At 36.5% G+C, this 20,637-nt stretch overlaps 1 protein-coding gene across 2 annotated transcripts in view; it reads right to left on the bottom strand.

Annotated features, from left to right (window-relative positions):
• Positions 1–20,637, bottom strand: part of FSHR (follicle stimulating hormone receptor) — a 156,550-nt gene that overhangs the window by 79,337 nt on the left and 56,576 nt on the right. For both annotated transcript variants that reach the window (XM_039887196.1, XM_039887197.1), the window contains exon 2: positions 8,715–8,786. In XM_039887196.1, coding sequence (XP_039743130.1) covers positions 8,715–8,786 — 72 coding nt within the window. The remainder of the gene's footprint in view (positions 1–8,714; positions 8,787–20,637) is intronic.

The following is a 20,637-nucleotide window of genomic DNA, read 5'->3' as shown; positions in this document are numbered from 1 at the left end:
TACAATTGTTATTTAATCCACCTAGTTGGGTGTTTTATTATAGCAGCCCAGGCTGACTAAGACAGTGGGGCTCTTACCTATTCTTCCAGTGTTCCCTTCCTTATCATGTCTTCCAGCAAATGAAGTCCTACACTGTCTTCACAGATGGCTCCTACACTATCTTCATGGATAAAGGGAGATGTGGAGAATTATAAGGCCTATAGTGCTGGGAGCATCCATAATATCACTAGATCTCAAGAACTGTTTCCCCTATCAGACTTGCCCTCCCCCACCAACAAACAAAAAGAAATCAAAGCAAAACAAAGAGAAAAAAGCAAAAACCTAAGCATATAATTACAAAGCTAATAAATTGTTCTCTTTCTGAGTTGGGCAACTATTAGATTGTAGAGTTTATTTTAAGGACCCACCTAGAAACAGTTGAAAATATGGACTTAATGGAAACTCTAAAACCACATCAACCTGAAATGTGACAAGAAAACAGCTTCTTGTGTTCTTGGCAATAAATACAACAAAAATACTTATTTTCAGAATATTTATGGAGAACAGGAAATGAGATGAGGACTTTCACCTGCTAGGCACTAACTCATGTTTGACCCGGGTCAATACTGACAACTTAATTGGCCCAACTCTTACATTTCCCAACTGCTGACTAAGTTAATTTGCAACTTAACAGGTAGCTCTGTTTGCAAACCCTTGGACTAAAGCTACATCAGGAGCTTTAACCCAGAAATGATTTGGCATACTGGAACTTGAAGGCAAAAAAAAACTCCAAGAAGAGGTTTACTGCCCTTTATGACTGTCCCAGTAGAAAATGACTCCAGGTTCTGATTTATGGAGGTTCCAAGCAAGCACTTAGGCATAGAAATCTTCTCCTCTATTTATAAATGACATTAAAGGAAGCTTTCACAGCCTTAATCCTCCCTAGTCACGCTTTTCCTTTAGTAGAATAATTCTGGAAAATGGTAGATGCCAACAAAAAGGAAGGCTTGTGTAGCAGAAAAAACCAGCCTACCCTGGATTAAAATCATCTTTTCACTGCAAAAGTGCCCTCTGATGATGGTTGGTTGCTTATCCTTTTTGAATGTTAGTATCCCTGTCTGTGAGTGCAGATTACCTGAGATGTGGTGTTTAAAACACTTGGCTTCAGACAGGTACAGAATAATTACTGGTTTAAAAAAAAAATCGTATTGAAGTATAATTTGACAAATAATAGTATGCACTCATTTTAACTGAGTTTTTACAAATTGATATATTTTGTAACAACTACCACAGTTGATATTGAACAGCTCTACCAGCCTAAAAGGTTCCTTTGCTCCTCTTCCCAGACATCCTGTCCATCACTCTTGGCCCCAGGCAGCTACTGATCTGCTTTCTGTCACCTTAGCAGATTTTCTTTTTTAGAGTTTTATATAAATAGAATCACATGGCATATATTCTTTTGTGTCTGGTTTTTTCCCTTCGTATAATGCTTTTGAGAGTAATCCATGTTATTTTGGATTAGTGTTCTGTTGTATGGGCAGAACACAGTTTACGCCCTGACCTGGTGTGAGTATTTGGGTTGTTTTCAGCTATTCTGTATAAATCTGTTATCTACATTCTTGAATCAGTCTTTGTGTGGACACATCTTTTTATTTCTCTCTAATTGTCGAACTGTTTTCCAAAGGGGTTATTCCATTTTACATTCTTGCCAGATATATACGAGCTCTAGTTGTTCTACAGCCTTACCAATACTTAGTACTGTTAGTTTTTAATTCCAGCCATTCTAGAGGGTATGTAATTTAATTAAGGTTTTAAATTCCATCTTTTCGTGTGCTTATTGCTCATTTGTATATTTTTTTTGTGAAGTGTCTGTTCAGTTCTTTTGCCCATTTTAATTGGATTGCTTATCTACTTATTTTTCACTTTTAAGAGTGGTCTTTTTATATAGTTTTGATACAAGTCCTTTTTCAGATGTATGTATTGCAAATATTTTCTCCCAGTCTGTAGTTTGGTTTTTCATTTTCTTGATACTGTCTTTTGAAGAGCAGAAGTTTTATTCCGATAAACTCAAATTAAAATTTTATTTTATACTTTTCATGTCCTCTTTAAGAAGTCTTTGCTTATCTTGAGATTGTGAAGATTTTCTCCTATATTTTCTTCCAGAAGTTTTAAAGTTTTATCTTTTGTATTTAAGTCTATGACCCATTTAGACTCAAATTTTGTGTATGACATAAGGTGAGGGTTGAGGTTTATTTTTTTCTCTCATGGGTACCAAGTTGATTCAGCACCATTTGTCGGGGGAGGGACCCCAAACAAACAACCCTCCTCTTTCCCTTATTGAATTCTCAATTACACTCTTTCAGGATATAGAGGATGAGGGGGCACGTCCCAACTCCTTTTATAACACCAGCATAACAAAACCAAACGAATCAACTTTAAGAAAGGAAATATATAGACTAGTATCTCTACAAATACAGACAGAAAACCTTAATAAAATATTATCAAATTAAAATTTGTGTGTGTGAGTGATCTTTAACAGATGTAAATCAGATTATTCACCTGGGGGTTCAGTGCCCATTTAATTCCCATCATTAACTGTGACACTCAAACCTGCCCCATGCCTCTGTGCTCTATGGCCTTACCCCAGCTTTGTCTCTGACCTTATCGCCTACCACCCTCCCTTTTGTTTATTCTCCTCCAGCCACACCATGTAGACACACTAAACACGTTCATGAATGTTCGTTCTGTGCACTGGATTCAGACTAACATATCTTCTACCTCAGTGGCTTTCAACTGCAGATGTATGTTAGAATCATCAAGGGAGCTTTAAAAAATGATCAGTGCTTTGCTCCACCCTAGACAAATGGAATTTAAAAAGTCCCTGGAAATCATAGTCTTGTGGGTTATTTTAAAAGCTACCTAGGGGATTCTAAAGTACAGCCTTAGATGAGAACCACTGAACCTCATTATCCTTTTGATGCCCAGAGACTCAAATCCCTTCTTCCCATTCAGAGGTATAACTGCCACAAACTGGCCTCCAGGTTTTACTAGCAGCCTATAGAATCATTAGCCTCTGCCTCTTGCTTTATTTCAGTAAGTGGGACTCAAAAGTTTCTTTACCCATTAACTCTTAGAATCATAGAAGCTTAGGTAGAAATGGACCTACGTTATCTAACAAGGAGATACTCAGGGAAGCAGAGCAGATAGGAACCCAAATTTTCTAGCACTGTCACCATTATGGTTTTAGTTACCTAATTTATGTTTTTTTCCTTTTATCTGTGCTAAGTGAGCCTGAAGAACTGAGAATTTAGAGGATCTTCAACTTTTTTACCGTGCTTGCAAAAGTTCTCCTTCAATAAATCTTCCTTTAAAAGTCCCTCTGTTAACTTTGCTTTCCCTCGTGATCCGGGGTGGAGGCTGGAGTGTCAGACTAGTGTTCTTATTTTTATATGCAAGTAAATCACTTGATTATATTTTTTGTCCTTATGTTATCATGAATATTTCAAATAAAATTTTATTTGGTTCATATTTATAGTTTAGGAGCTATTTCACATTTTGGCTCATTGCCGTCTCATCTGCATATACCATATCTCAGCTGATGTTGATTAGTCTCATTTACATATTCATCATGCTCCTATTTTCAAAGATATTTTGTTATAAGCTGGCTGTTCTTTCCCCTCAAGTGTTATAATAGCATGGTAGATGTGTTTTTAAATTGCACTCATTTCCATACATAATTTTTCTGGTAACCATAAATCACCACATTGTCACCTATTCCCCCCACCCTGTTCAGTGTAATCTTCACACTTTATACCAAGCTGACATATGGCTCCAAAGTAATTAAAGACAATGTAAACAGTTTACAGTGCACTTCGCAAAGCCACTTCACATTGTAGAGAGTTTAATGATTTCCTTTTCCCCCGGCCAATCCCAAAGCAGTAAGGAGTAGGGAAATTTGAGATAGTGATGCTGATTAAAGCTAAGATATGAACAGTGATTTCATTTCTAATGGAAAGTCTCCTGCTCCAGTTCTACCAAAAAGATTCTTTTCTCTTTCGAATTTAAGCAGAGGGGAGTAGGGTAAGGTGGGTTAATGAAAGAAGAATCATCAGTATGGATTGGGGTAGAGTTACTGGATTCTTTCAATCATTCTGATAGGAGGAAGAGGGAATAATCAAATCGTCAGATCCCCAGCCACCCAGGCCACAGAGACTATTCTCTTCTAGATGAGAACAGGACTGATTTTCTCTTTAGACATTAGTTGTTTGCCCAACTACCATCTCTTTTCTTTCCCCAGCAATGACTTCAGTTTTTGTTTGTGGATCTCCCTCTGCCGCTCCAAGTTCATGTGGTTGGGGTAGGTGTTTTAAACTGTTAAGAATGGAGCCCATTTACCTAGGCCAGAGCCGACATGAGTGTCGTATTCCCTTAGCTGTTGTAGCTGGTCTGGGTGTGGTTGTGTGATCTAAGCAAGTCATAATAAATCTAAAGATTTTGAGGAGTGGAGCAAGAAAAAGTCAGCTCTTTTTTTTCTTTCTTTCTTTTTCTGAATAGAACCCAAGATGTGGAGGCAGGATTGCTGAGGGGTGGGGCTGAGGGCTGAAACTAACATAATGGAAAGGAGACCTGAGAGGGGGAGAGAGGCCAAGTCCTGAGGACATTGGACCTGAGTGAAGATGTTTCTAAAGCCATTCTTCCTCTCTGACCAGCAAGTTAAATGAGCTGTTAAATTCCCTTTTTTCTCCTTAAGCCTGCTTGAGATTTGTTTTCTTTGGCCTCTCACAACAGAATTATAACAAATACAATGTGTGTATCACTTACTTTGTACATATTATCTTGTACGTTCTTGTCCTGTGTTATATTTTAAACTATCACTATGTAAGTGCCTAGATCTTAGTAGATTTTCAGCCAATGTTCATATGCCTATTAATTCCTACATTATCATTTATATTATTTTAGTATTTTTTTACATATGGATATCTTGTTTTTCCAACTAATTATGTTTGTTTATTCATTCATTTTCATGCATTTATCAGTTATTTATTGTATGTACCTGAATCTATATGAGGCATCATGTATCCAATACTGAGGAAAAGCAAACATGTCCTTGTGCCCATGGAAGTTGCAGGCCAATAGGGGAGTTAAAAATTAATTAAATTATCACCTGAATAGGTGTAAAATTACTAAAATGATAGCCAGCACATAGAGATTAGTGGTGATATGAGAGTCTATATATATAAGGTTTTCTCCTAGTTGGGGAGGCCAGGAGAGGCTTTCCTGGGAAGTGACACTGGCATGGGAGTCTGAAGGATGAGGAGGAGCTGACTAAATTAAAAGGGCAGAGTGGAAAGGACACTCTAGTCAGAAGGAACAGCATGCGCCAAGCAAGGCTTATGGTGGGTAGCATAACAGTACATTTTAAGAACTAAAAAGGGCTAGTATAGCAAAGGAGAGAATGTAATAGGCCTTTTAATGTTAAGAGAGCAGTGCTAAGGCATGGAAAGAGAGGGAGAGAAGGAAGGGGCAGGTGTGGAAGGTGACATGTGATTAGATATAAATTCAAAAAACATCACTCTGGTTGCTGTGTAGAATGGATTGGGTCAAGGGATAGCATCTTATCACATTCTAGATAAGCAATATTCTGTCTGGTAATGAGAATGCTTGGGAAATGTCAAATTTTCCTACCTGGTGAAAGTGCGGGATATACTGCATTTGAGGAGAGATAAATGACTTTGATTTTTGTGCCAGGGACTTAAGTTTGAAATCTATAGCAGTGAGCGTCCCTTCAGTTTCCTCCGTAAGGGAGTTTGAACCATGCAGGCCTGGCAGCAGAGTGCTTGGGAGATCAAAGCTGGGACAAGCATGGCAGCCTCACGTAGTGGAGTATGTACATGTTGATGAGACTTTCGATCTAATAGCAGCAGGAGTGAGAAGAGGGCTGGATTCTCGAGATATTTTCGAGATAGTCAAAAGGACTAGAAGAGTACCTGGATATAAGGGACAGAGAAGGCATATGAGAGAAGACTCTGAATTTTCTTGCTTGGGATCCTGGGCAGGTAGTGATGTTATTCACTGGGCAATATAAGATGAGAAATTTAAAGATAAGATAATGAGCTAGTGTGGATATATCGAATGTGAGGCTCTTGCAGTTTATTTAATTGTAGATGTTAATTTGAGAGGCTCTCCATTTCAGAAAGAATTATGGCCTCAAAAGAGAGGCGGGGTTGAAAATGAGGGTTTAAGAGCCCTGATAGTAAGACATTCTGTGATGAATAGTGAATTGCAGGTATGACTATAAAAAACGAAAATAGCTGAAAATGGAGCCCTGGAATATCTGAATTTCGAGGGGCAGCTGAGGAACAAGAAGTTTGGAGAGAACTATTTATGGGTAGTCTTGGAGGTTAAGAGGGCAGGCAGGAGGCTGTGGTGTCACTGAAGTTAAAAGGGAAAAGAGCAGTAAGAATGGAATGAATGGTCACTGAAATCAAAAGCTACATATAAGTTAAGCACTAAGGCAAAGTGGAAGTCATAGACCTGGCAGATACGGTATTGTTAGGACCTTTAATAGAATAATATTGTTAGAGAATTTGTGGACAGATAGCAAGTGAGCAGGCTAAGGAGAGATCGAAAGTAAAGGACAGGGGGCTGTTCTTTCAAAAGACTAGTAGTGATGGGAAGAGAGAGGAAGATAGCAGGGGAGGAAGGCAACATTTATACAGAAAGCTATTGTTCCCTTTCTTTTTAATAAGAATAGGTAAAAGTTGGCCACAAGTAGAACATGAATGGAAAGGAACTTATGATTTGCGGAGGGGGAGATATTGGAGAGAAAGCCAATATTTATTAAGTTCAGGAAATTGGTTAAAAACTAGAGAACAAAAATGGGATAGGTCTGGAAAGTAGACGAGAACTTATTGGTGACCAAGAAATAGAAGGTGAGACAATGGATAAAGGTAGGTATAGAGACTGAAGGGTATAAGCAGACTGTTCAGAGTTCAGTTTAGTGCCAGGCTCTCTACTAAGGAATAGTTTTGAAGCCTTAGGACATATAAAGTGTTGGAAAAAATAAGATCAATTTAATTTTATTTTTGGCATTCCACTGTGTAAGCGCAGGTTAATTAATAAAGACATGAGTTAGAAATAGACAAGCTGTGTCCGAGGACGTTGAGGAGTTCCTGAGCGAGTTTCCCTGTCTCTGGGATTATTGCTCTGTCAGCTCAGCTCAACCGTTTAGATAACCACTGGAAGGTCTGGTTTGATGCAGAACGCCCAATGTGGGGTCAGTTACGCTGCTGGATTTAATTTGATTAAGGTGGATTATTTGCGATATCTGATATTTCCTGTCTTCAGAATAATTTCTATGCAATCATAGGACTGTTTGGGGGACGAGGCATATACAGTAGTCATGTGGTCTATGTTAGTTCCAGGCAGGGCAATGGCTAATCCATCAGGAATATACCTTGAGCCAAAAGCTCTCCAACTCTATTGCTTCCCTCTTTCTCTTGGTAAACTCTGCTCAGATGAGTGCCCCCTTCTCCTAATTCCTGAGTGTCGAATGTCTTCAAGAGGGTAAACCCTGAAGACCATAGGTCTTCCTTCAACTGGGGTCTCATCCAACTGGAGGATGCTTGCACTTAAAAATTAGAGATCACATAAACCATCTCCTCCTTTTAAAACTCCTCCCTTAACACACAGATAAGGAAACCAAAGCCCTGAGAGATAAGGTGATTTAATTACTATTAAAACTAACACTCAAATCCAGGATTCTTACCACTCTTCTCTAAGCAGGTGGTTTAATTGCTGAAACACATTGCCACTCTCTCTTTGTGTTTCTTTCATTAATCTGTTTCTTTGTTTTCTCAGACTTCAGCAAATATTCTTCTTAAAAGGGGGACAGGGAGTGAAAGAACCAATAAGAAAACTGAGTGGTTTCAAGAAGGAGAAGTACATGTAACCTGGGGTGTTACTTTAATTCACTTCTGTGTAATTTGTCTCCCTGTTGCTATATTTATTGGTGTTTAAGTCCTAAATTCTAAGTCCTGAATTCTAGTGGTCTCTGTGGTGAAGAATACATTTTCCCAGCCCTACAGTCCTGGGAGATGGAATCAAGAGCCTTCAAAAGGAGAGTGGGTTGCCTTAAATACAGGAGAATTTGTTCTTTTTACAGCTGTACTCCATTTTGAGAAAGTTCTGTTTGGCAAAACCCATACATTAAACTAGCTCAATATGAAGTGAATGTTTGCATTAACAAAGGAATCCTCTCTTTCCAAAGGAAATCTCCTTCGGTGCTGTAAACTTTCCTAACACTTCTAAATGCTTTTGTATCAATTACCAGTTGTCAGCATGTTTTGGGAACAGGAAGTCTAGAGAAGCTCTAAAGCACAATTATTAGCCCCCACTCTCAATTAAAAACTAATCAGAAATAATAGAAAGTTTTCCTAAAAAGGAATGGATGTCAACAGAGAAATGCTTTGGTTTATAAAAATTCCACTCCACTTTGGGAACAACATCTTATAAAAGAAAAACATGAGGATTCTCGGATTGCTTATTTTCATTCCAATGGCCACACTCTGAAAGATTCCACATTACTATTTAGGAACTATGATAAGGAAATAAAATGGGAGGAAGTATGAAAAGTTTTCTGGCTTCTAAGCATAGGGCATCGTGCTAGATGTAATCTGAGGCTGCTGCCCACAGCCCATTTGAAGCATTCACACACAGCATTGTCAGGTACGTACATTTTCTCCAGGTCCCCAAATCCTGAAAATGCTCCTTTTGGGATGACTCGAAGTTTGGTGAGGACAAACCTCCTGAAAAGAGAGTGCACATAAAATATCACAGCCTATCCATTCATTGATAAGCAGTTTAGTGCCTAATGTATTATATCAGCTAACAGCCAACATATATTAAGAGCTTGCCATTTAGTGATGGTTCCAGTTGCTTTTATATACAATGGCCTATGGGGCCCTTTTGGATCTTCCCACTTTCTCTTTCCGTAGACGCTCTAACTTCAGTTTCGACAGCTCTCGTTTTTGCTTATCTCTCTCTCGTCATAGTACTCTCTTGCTAGTTTTCGGACATGCCAGGCTCCTTCTTGCCTAATATTTATGCATTTGCAATTCTCTCTGCCTGGAACATTCCTCTCGCGGATATCCTCCTGGCTTGCTCCTTCAGCCCGCTGTTTGCTCAAATGTCACTTTCCAGTGATGCTTTCCTTAATCGCCTTATTTAAAATGAAAAACTCCCCAATTTGGCCCCTGGCCCCCTTTCCTGCTTAATTTTTTCTTCATAGCACTTCTGACATGTTATGCAGTCTGTTCATCTACTTATGCATTCATGTGTCTACCTCTTACTTATACCTGTAACACAAGCCCTGTGAGGGCAGGGATTATTGCCTGATTTGTCTACTGCTGTATACTAAAAGCCTACATCAGTGTCTGGAACATGACGAGTACTCAAAAAACATTTCTTCTGTGACTGAATGAATGGCTATTGAATAGTCTCAGAGTTCCAGGCTTGAGGGTGGGATTCCAAGTGACTCTTTCGGAATCTCTACAACAGGAATACTATTCCTACCTCTGGCTTTCCTCCCTCTGGTTTTCTCTTGCTTTGTAATTTATTAATAGGAATTTCATTTTCTTTCCACTTTAATCCTTCTTTCCACAAGGTAGTCTGTCGGCAGGAATTAAATAATTAACACTGTGGATTTAGATAGTTTCACATACCTTCATTGCTTTAGTCTCTTATTATTTATTGGTGTTAATGAAATTCTTGTTTCAGATAAAGTTGTTATCCAGGCAGTTTCTTTTTTGTTTGTTTGTTTTTTGTTTTTTTAAATTTAGAATTTGACTGCCATGTGTACCAGCTAGCTCTATAGTAAGAAATCATGAGAGAGTCTTACATGCTGTCCTTGCTCTGGAAAGAGTTTACATATTAGGAAGGCAAAACCAGAAACCTTGGAATCACCATAAAACAGTAGTAGGATATAGTTGATGTAATAACTATAAATGTTACACAAGGATTGAAATGAAAAAAATCCCAAAGTATATAAATATATAAAAGGAAGACTGAAAAGAGTGAGTGAATTAAAGCCTGGGTCTCAAAACTATCAGGTCATACTAAAAACAGTCGTAATGGAACCATTTAAATAAAAAGTGATATAATTTTCAATTTGGCATAAAGATGTGGAAGAGTATCAATTTTCTAGAATGCCCCTCTGCAAACAATCACGGTTAGTTCATAGTCCCTTAATTGCGCTTTAATTAACATGGACAAGTTTCTTTTGTTCTTATTTATCGCATGACAGAAAAATGATGAAAACAAACTGTAGTAAAAGCAAATAATAAAAGTGCTTTAAATTACTCAGTCTAAAATTGCAAGGGAGTTGAGATATTAAAGTAAAATATTAATTAATGAGATATACGAAAAGGGGAGCCTTGGATAATTGACTGTTCTATTTAGTAACAAGTCAACTATATAGCCCTTTTTAACTAAATGCTAGTAAGCAGGTGTATTTTTTTAAAAAATTTTATTGCCTATACCTATATGAAGTGGTTCAAACTTAATTAAATCTTTTTTGAAGACTGAAAGTCTTGACTGCCATTTCCAGAAATGTTATAAACTAAATTACTTGAAGATATTTCCATAAAAATGACCTAAAAATCTTCCATGAAATATAACAAATATTGTTTTAAATGCATAGCTGAGCTTGCAAGAATGTATTAGAAATCCGTAGGCATACAAAGTAAAATAATTGAATACAAAATGGAACCCTGAGCAGTGAATGCAGACCACAATTCTAAGAAGGTAAACTGAAGCCAGTGTATTGTGTGTGGAGAGCAGTTTATCTGGACTTTGTAGCCAAGGATTTGTGTTTTGATAGCAAATTGGTACATGAGATGAAATATAGAAGATGGAATGCAAAGACTCACTTCTCTCTTCTGTACATTATCTATTTATATATCTATCTCATAGGCATCTATCTGTCTGTCTGTCTATCTATCTATCTATCTATCTATCATCTATATCTCATATGCATTCTAGAAAGAAAGGTACAGAAAATGGATGATTGGCAATTTTCATTAAAATAAAATCTGGAAATTTCCTATAATTTATGAAAGACATAAATCCTCAGAATAAAATATCTCAAGCCCCAGGATAGGAAACAAAAATAAATCTACTACCAGATACCTGTTAGTTGAAACTGTAGAGCCATAAAAATAATTTAAATGCAAACAGAAAAAGACATATTATCTTCAAATAAAAAATAATTTAAAAACTTTGTAAAACTATCTTCAAAATTATTAGGAAAAGTAATTGCCAATTTAGAATACTATACCCCCAAATAATCATTCAAATGTGAGGGTAAAATAAAGACACATTTAGACAAGTTGAATTAGCCACTAATAACTAAGTTTTAGCAAAAGAATTCCATTATAGAATAAGAAAAGTTAATTTAGTAGGAATGAACAAAAAGCAAGAAGGAATAGTGAACAAAGAAATTAGTTTACTTTATTGAATAAATGGATTTCGTAATGATTGGAAAACTCACCTATTTAACAAAGAGTACTAAAAAAGATGTTGACCCAGAACTAGGTCACAAAGCAAATTGGTATCAAACAAATCATTTACTTTCATGGTAATGCAATGAAATTACTTAGAAATCAGAAATAAAAGATAACTAACTCCCACCATCACCCCAATACATGTACACGCAACTGGAAAGCCTAAACCAAACCCAAACTAAATAAACACTCTTTTAAATCACAAATCAAAGAAGAAATTAAAATAATAATTAGGAATTATTTGGAATTGAACTATAATTAAAATACAGCATGAAACTTATGGGACGTAGCTAAACTGCTACTTACAGAGAAATTTGGAGAATTAAATTATTATATGAGAAAACGAAACAAAAAAGATAGGAAATTAATGAGTTAAGCTTCCAATACAGGAAACTATTGAAAAACATCAGAATTCTGGAAACAGAAAATGATGAAATCAGTATTTCTTTATTCCATTTCTGGCTAGAATTTAAGGTGCAAACTCAAAAGCAGTTTAATAATAAACATTAGTAAAATGAGGGACTGTTGATAGAGATGTTTTGAGAAGATAAACACTTAGCTAAACTTTACAACTTGATATATAGAGCTTAAGTTCAATCTGTACTAACATGGTATTTCACAATTATAAGGTTAAGTTTCTATATAAATTTGTTGCTGAGTAAGGAGCTTTCTTGTAATATCGAAAGATTTATTACAATGTTTCAAGGGCTCAATTTATAACTTTAACACTATAAATTATTGTTATAGAAAAGTAACATTATTTAAATGTTTATTGAAGAAAACTGCTTATCACTGAAATTTGCAAACTCTACTTATCATAGGTTTGTTTTAACCAGCAACTTTCTGATAATTCGTTATGACCTATTGATTTAGCTCTAATTGATTAATACAAGAGATGTATGCAGATTTCCTTTAAATTAGGAACATTGGTAAAGGCATGAGGAAAAGGAACATTATTCTTGGTGAATTTTCATTGCAAAATTTAAGTGTGCCTTGAGAGAAGAACCCTAAAGAACGTAGAGAGGCAAAAAATAATAAAGATGAGTAGAAGTGAATTAAAAATAACAATAAAGAAGATCAACCAAATTAAAGCTAATTCTTTGGAAAGATTAATGTAATAAAAAGAAAATCTGTCCATTTTGAGCAAGGAAAAAACCCAATAAAATCACGAGAGACATGAAAAACGGCCCTTACGTACAGATTTTAACTTAGAGAACCCTAAGAACAGTTTCATAACATTAGATTTTAAAAATCAGACAATCTGGATAATTTCCCTAGAAATACATACTTACCAAAACTGACTCATGAATATATAGAAAAACTGAATAGATTTATAACCATTGAGAAATTGGTTTGGTAGTTTAAAAGCCATCCACCAAAAAACAAGGTCAGCATCATATGATTTTAGAAGTAAATCCTACCTCTTTAAAGTAATGGAAAAATCTCCATTTTATACAGACTATTCCTGAGATTAGCAAAAGAGGGAATGCTCTCTAACCCATTTTATGTGGCTGGTGTAGCATAAATAGTAAAACTAGACAGGGACAATAAAAGAATGAAAAGATTTAGGCCAGTCTCATTAATGTAAATAGAAAAATCTGAAATAATATCATGACAATATGTATCTAATAGAGTCTAAAAGTATTTCGATACCAGTTTGGGTTTAGAATTCAAGGGTTGCTAAATATTATAAAACTCTATTAAGGAAAATTTCCACATTAAGGAATTAAAAGAGAAAAACCACATGATTTTTGTAATAGGCATAGAAAATATATTTGATTAAAACCAGAATCCATTCATGATAAAACCTTTGACAAATAAGGAAGAGGAGGAATGTTCTTAATCTGATCAGAGATTAAATCTGTCAACCACTATGATAAATGTCACATTCAATGGTGAAATATTAAATGCATTCTGTTTAAAATTAAGAATGAGGCAAGGATGACTGCTATTACCTCTTCTATATAATACTGTGGTAGACGCCTAGCCTATACAGTAAGAGAAGAAAAAGCTGTAGAAGGATTATTGATTTAAAAATTGTCATTATTTATAGATAACATAATTGTCTATGCAAAAGAAAAAATTCTATTAAAATAATCTAAGAGATCACTATTAGAACTAATGAGAAAATCTAGTAAGGTAAATGGCTATATAATTAGTACGCAAAGTAATTTGCTTTCTTTTAATTTTTTAAAGTATGTCAATTACAATGGCCACAGAACTTATACAATATAAGACATTAAGAAAAAAAAGATAAGGATTTATGGAGCATAATCAGATATTTAATTAAAAAACAATAAAAACCTTGAAGAAACAAATAGCACATTATAAATGGGAAATCTCAATATTGTGAAGATACTCATTTTAATCAACATTAATACATAAATTAAATGCAATACCCAACAAAGACACAATATTTTTTTGTTTATTTAGGTATGTGTGTATGGAAATTGACTAGCTGATGCATATTTATATGGGTAAAGCAACTTTTGAAGAATAATCAAAACAATTTTAAAGAAGTAAAACAAAATTGGGGGAATTACATGAGAGGCGATATGATTTTTGTAAAGTCATTGTGATTAAGATGCTTTGGTAGGGATTAAAAAAAACCAGACTAATGGAAGAGAATAAAGAGCAAAGAAATAGACTGTAAACAAAAGAAAATGACAAATGATTGGGTAGCATTAAAAATCAATGGAGGAAGATATGGACTAATCAGTAAGGGATTATCCTAGTGGGAAAAAAATAAGACCTTTGCTTGTTACTATATTAAAATTTTAATTCCAGACTTACTAAAGATCTAAATGGGAAACAATCAAAACATTAAAATTTTAAATAAAGTACAATGTTCTGATTAGAAGACTTTCTTTAAAAAGATACAAAAAAAAAAAACTACACACCAAAATAGAAAGTAAAATTTTAATTCATTTGACTAAACTTAAGATTTCTGTAAAACAAAGATACGTAAAGTAATTTAGAAGATGAGATATGGACTTGGGATAGATATTTACAACACATACAACTAAAAAAGAGTTTGCATCCAGAATATAAAGAACTTTACAAAATAATAATAATACATATAACCCGGTAGAAAAAATTGGCAAAAGATATAGCAGGCAATTTATATAAAAGAAAATGCAAGTGGCCAAAAAACATATGTAAAGATGCTCAGATTCACTAGTAATGAGGAAAATGGAAATTCAAACCTTAATTAGATACCATTGCACACCATCTTATTGGCAAACAGTTTCTGTACTTGGTGGAAGGGTAATTTGCTGCAAATAATTTTAATAGCCATTTGGCAATATGTATTAAAGGTCAAGGCACAAATGCTCTTGGACTCAGTTATTCCATGTCTTTCTGCCACGTGTACGTCTGGAGGCAGGTAAAAGATTTAATCACTGCGACATCATTTGTAATAGTAAAAAGAAACTGGAAACAAATGCACCAGCCTCCACACATCTAACCAACTGCTTTATGGAGCCCCTACACTCTGGGCCACCTTTCCTCTACCCTAGTTCCTCCAAGGCAGCCCCTACACCCCAGAGTTCCCTGAAGTTATTCAAACTAGCCACTCCTAAACTTCTTTACCCAATTTTGCCTGTTCTTTTGCATGGAAGCCAAAATTAAGGTTCTTGCTGCATTTTCCTGTTGCTCCCTCTGCTTCCTGACTGATCTTGGTGCTTCTCCATGTGCCGTCATAGTGGCATTCACCCTTCTGTTTGGATCTGAGTATAAAAACTATCTTTTCAATAGCAGTTGTCTTCTGATCTGTCGACCTTACCATTCCTGAGTAATGATAAAATCTACATTTTATTTTATTTTTTCTTATTGAAACTTACAATTTATTTATTTTTCCTTTTATTTCTTTACTTTTATTTTTTATTAAATTTGTTGGGGTGGCACTGGTTAATAAAATTATATGGGTTTCAAGTGTACAATTCTGTAATACATCATCTGTGTATGGCATTGTGTATTCACCACCCAAAGTTATGTTTAGTGATGCATATATATTTATCAAAAGGAAAATTCTGGGAATGATCAACACCCAAGTCAACATAGTATCACTTCTGTGACAGGAAGAAAAGGAGTTATAAACAACTTATCTAACGTTTTCTAGTTTTGACAAAATCTGAACAATTATGACCAAATGTTATGATTTGGCAAAGCTGAATGCTGTTTTATGGGTGTTTATTATATTATTCTCTATACTTCATCCTTGAACTATTTCATAATTAATTTTTCAAGATTGAAATTCTCACCAGACCATATCCCAAGCATCGTTTATTTGTTTGTTTTTAAGCAAAGTGAGCTATTTTAAAGTATCATCATACCCTTCTTGTCAGATGGCACCTTTACTCTACTCTGTAAGGTGACATAAAGTGCCCGAATGATTTCTATAAAAATGCACAATTCATCAAGGTGGCTCCGAAAAGAAAATTTTCTTTACTGTGTTGCAAGTTACTTAGTGTCTCTTCCATGATAAATGGGGTAGGTGGGATTTACTTTTTTCTTTCCTGAAACTGGGAAGGTTTAGGATCCCTTGAACTGTGTTTCTAGTAGAAGCAATTCATATCTTGGGCAGTCCATTCACCCTTGGCCAAATTTAATTTCCCTTTTTGGCTTAAAGGAGAATGGTTTAAAAGATCCCATAAAAAGCGTTCTAGCAGCCTGGAAAACAGCCAATATTCTTTTTGAGAAAGCTGCCTTTTTATGATGGCCCAAGTGTAAATGACACAGGGCTCTGTGTTCTTTGAATTTCACACAAGTTTAAAAATTAAAGTGAGAACAGCTTGGCAAAGGATGTTCAGAAAGAAATTGATCATCTTCCTGACCTCAAAATGCCAGGAGTTTTTTGTGCTTCTCATGCTTAGGTCAAACTCTTACCCTAATTAACTTTCTTGAAATGTGTATAGGAAAACTATCCAAAGAGGTGAATTGAACTAAATAAGCAAATCATCTGGAAAAAATAGAATTTAAATACTGGATTAGGTTATTTACCATGATCCAGCAGATGACTACCCTGCTGTCAAAATCATTTGGATGTCTAATTGCTTACATTTCTTGTGTTGTTACATGTCGGTCTTGAAGCCAGTGTGACAGGGAACAGCAGGAACAGGATACAAAGGCAGGAAGAGGTGGCTTCCATATGTAATTTGACTTTAAACTTAAAAAAAACCCCAAAAAACAAAAAAACACTTCTCCACATTTTGGCATGAGTCTTAACTGCCTAGAACAAGAAGATAGATGCAAGTGTTCCATCCCTGAATGTGAGTTCACCTAGCTCAGCTCTTCACCTACCTCCAGGCTGTGTCAGCAGATGTCAGGGATTCATCGGGGGTGGCAAAGTCTCCTATGAGGATTTTTTGGGCTAGAAGTGTCAGTGTTCTTTGTGACCCTTTTCTATAGTGTGGAGGAGGCACTGGTGTTCAACTTAAGCCAAATGTGGCAGATATTAGGAGAACAAATTAAAGGGGTTGGCATGCATTTATGCAATTTGGGAAGATATAGAGATTGATACGTAACAAGTCTGACCTATAAAGTTAAGATGTGATCAGCTGCTTTGGGAGAAAGTTGTGGTTTTCTAGACAAAAGTGTGGGTTTTCCAGAGCTAGACCTGGACCCAGAAGAAGGGAGCTGGACTGCTCATCCTGAGGAAAGTGGACTTGCCTGTATAGTAAACTGACCCCAGAGGAGAGCCCGTATGGAGAAGACTGCTGGAAGCCCGTATGGAGTGGAAGACTTGCTCTCCAGGAACTGTAGGCAGAGGTCTCCTGTGCGAGGAATCGTGAGCCCACATCAGGTCCCACAAGAAAAAAAATTAGCATTTGGACATCTGCCACACCCAGAGGGTCCCAAAGCCAGATGTCCACTATGCCAGCAGTGTTACGTCCAGTTCCTTTTACTCCAGTCTCTCTCCCTTCTAGGCCCAGCACAGGCGAGGCCAGAGAAAGCAGCAACTAGGGGAGGAGATAGAATAAGAAAGAGGAAACTCTCCCTTTCTCACCAGTTATAGATTTCTGAGTCTGAAGCAGGCCTAGGCAATGGAATAGGGAACTTTTAAAACGGATGAGAGTAGACCTTTAATAATAGAGGACACTAGACTTTTGTTACATTTATGAGATGGGAACAGCTATGCTTGCCCCAAATTTCATCTGCAGTGGGGGAAAATGAGTATACAGAGTAGGTGTGTCTGGTAGTGATGGTAAATTACTTTCTGGTTGTACCATACTGAATCCATCTTGATCAATATGCTATAATTTCTGAGTTGGTACAAACCTCCCCCAAGTTGTCCTTTGGAATGCTTTTTCTGTGAGAGAAAGTATTATGAACTCAAATGGAAGAATGAATGCAAAGGTGTGGAAAGTATTCTTATTCCTCTTTCCTACCCTGTTATTTAGCCCTTATTACATGGGCTGTCGATGAGCAATTTAGGACAGAGAGGGTAATCTGGCTTTACAGTTTGGCACAGTTAAAGATTGCCAAGAAGCATTTGCAAGCCAGAGCTCAGCCATAGGCTCAGCCACATGGTACCAGAATGGCTGGCTAAAGGATGGATGATCCAATTGTCTATAGTTCAGTTTCTATTAGGCCATCTACTCAGCTAAACTTCCAGATAATATGTCTCCTGTAGACAATGCCACAAGCTGTTGTGTCAAATCACAATGCTAGAATGTTTTGTTTAGGAGAGAAAGTTCTTGTTTACAAGGTAGAAACTCATGAGGCAAGCGCCACTCCAAGCCCAACTCCAGTGACGCCTCACTGTGACCTCAACAACCTTTCCAGAGCGGTGATTATTTATCATCTTCCAGTGAACAGGGCTTTCTAATAGCTGTTTTGAATCCGCTTTCCTTTTATTTCCATTTACGTCCCCTTTATTTATGTTCCATTTATTTATCTCAGCATCTGTGCTGGGCTGATAAACAGAACGGAGGCACTACTGCTAACTGTATATCATTGCTGACTTTATCTCCTCCTTTGTACAGCCTTTACATCAAGGTTGTGGAGCTTTTTTCCTCACTCTCTCCTCCCGTGTTTGCATTAAGTGGTTATGGAATTATTCTCTACACCACATTTTATTACCTATTCACTTTCATTTTATCACCTATTCACGTGCATCTTCTTACCTGATTCTGATACCTGATTTATAACCCATTTATATGAAAGCTCAGCATGAGCATAGTGAAGAGGAAAGATCACTAGGGTAAAAAATGAGAAATCTAGGCTCTTTTCTGGCCCTGCTACAATATATGTATGTGGCTCGGAAAAGTCAAGCCCCATCTGTAAAGTGATGGGGTTGGACCGGATGATCTCTAAGGCCCTTTAAGATAAATCTTGCCATGTGGTTATATAGTGGAATCCTCTTCAAGTCCTGTCCCATTTCAGTCATATTTCACTTAAAGAAAAAGAGATAATTTTATGTTAAATGCTCAGCACAGAGTGAAACCCATCTTGGGGGATTACTGAGTAATAGCTAGTCCTCCTTTTTCTCTAGTCATGATCCAGATCACTTGAGCCTGCCCTTTGCTTCTCATCTTTCTGCCACCACCCAGGCCAGACTCTTATCATCTCATGTCTGCAGCTTGGCTATGCGCTATTAACAGTTAGTCCTCCTCTAGTCTCTGCTGTCCAGTCTGTCTCATCCGCCGTGATGAGAGTGCTTCCCCTAGCACTGCTTGCCTTGTCACTGTTCTATTTAAAAGCAAGATAAAACAAAAGAAAAAAAGCCAACAAAAATTAAAAACACATAAAACTGCTTCAGTTGCTCACTATTGCCTTTAAAAATCTGAACTCATTTGTTATCCATTTGAGGCATTCCACTATCGGTTTCCACTTCCTTCTCAGTGAAATGTTCTACTACTTCCTGCATATAAATTCAGACTATCCAAGGCCTCACCATTAATAAAAGCCTTGTGTTGTATATGTACTGAAATCCTATGGATCTATGTCCTATCTCTCTAAGTATATGGAATGATTTTATAGAGCAGGAACGATGCCATTTGTCTATTCCAAAGGGCCTACACAGTGCTTTGCATATTTCAGGTATTAATACATATTAGTAGATGCAGGGGGGTGATGTTTATATTGGCAATAGCTCTATGTTTACGGCTTTGAGCATCTCGTGCACTAAATCACAAATTCTTTTGGCCCTTTAAAATTATTCCAAATATATCAATCAGTTTTGTTCAAAACAAAACCTAGAACATACATGAGTGATAAAAAAAGAATTTATCTTTCTAAGAATTTAATGCCGACTTGGTGAAGGATATAGAAAAGATTTCTTAGGATATGGGAGAGCAGTTGGTATAAAGTAAAACTTGCAAATTATTGGTCCATGAATGGAATCAAGCTCAAGATAGGTTTTATTCAACCCACACAGTATTTTAAAGAAATTTGAATTGGTTGCCAGCTCTTCAAATTGTGAAAGTTCATCTCTATAATTGCAGATTATGTCTTCTCTTAAAGATTTAGAAGATCTAGCAACACTGGGCTACATTCCTACATAATTACAATTGGCTACAGTTGAGTGATGGCTAATGCCTCAGACATGGCATAAGCTATATATTGGTCAGATTTCTTTCTGGTCTGTTCTTCTGTCTTAAGACTTTAAATTTGGGATTTCTGGTACCTGAAAAGCTAGTCTGAATGGGCTGAAACCCTTTATAACCCAGTGGTTCTCAGCCTGGATACATATTAGAGCTACTCCCTCGGAGGGTGGGGCGTGCCATCAGCTACCCTTATTTTAAAAGCTCCCCAGGTAAATCTTGTGCACAGTAAAGATTGAGAACACCTGCTTTAGTGGGATGGCATAAAGAACCAGTAGCAAGCTGTCTGATCAATAGCTAGGGAGTGGCAACTGCCTGTGGGAATGATGGCAAAGGTTTTTACAAAGCTGTGCCTACCTTATTCCAAATCTTTCTCCCCTCAGTACAGGGTTGGAGCATAATCTAAGCAATTCCTTATAACCTGGGAGGGGTGGGAGACTCTAAATTAATTAACACATTACCATGATTAATTGGAGCAGCAAACGAAGAAATATGATATGTGCCCATTTCCTTGGAGAGACCTTTTTCTCTGGTCAATATAGCTTAAGTGT

The sequence above is a fragment of the Pteropus medius genome, unplaced genomic scaffold, assembly GCF_902729225.1.
Source record: "Pteropus medius unplaced genomic scaffold, Ma_sr-lr_union100, whole genome shotgun sequence".
Lineage (NCBI taxonomy): Eukaryota > Metazoa > Chordata > Mammalia > Chiroptera > Pteropodidae > Pteropus > Pteropus medius.
This window is presented reverse-complemented; position numbering and strand designations above follow the sequence as displayed.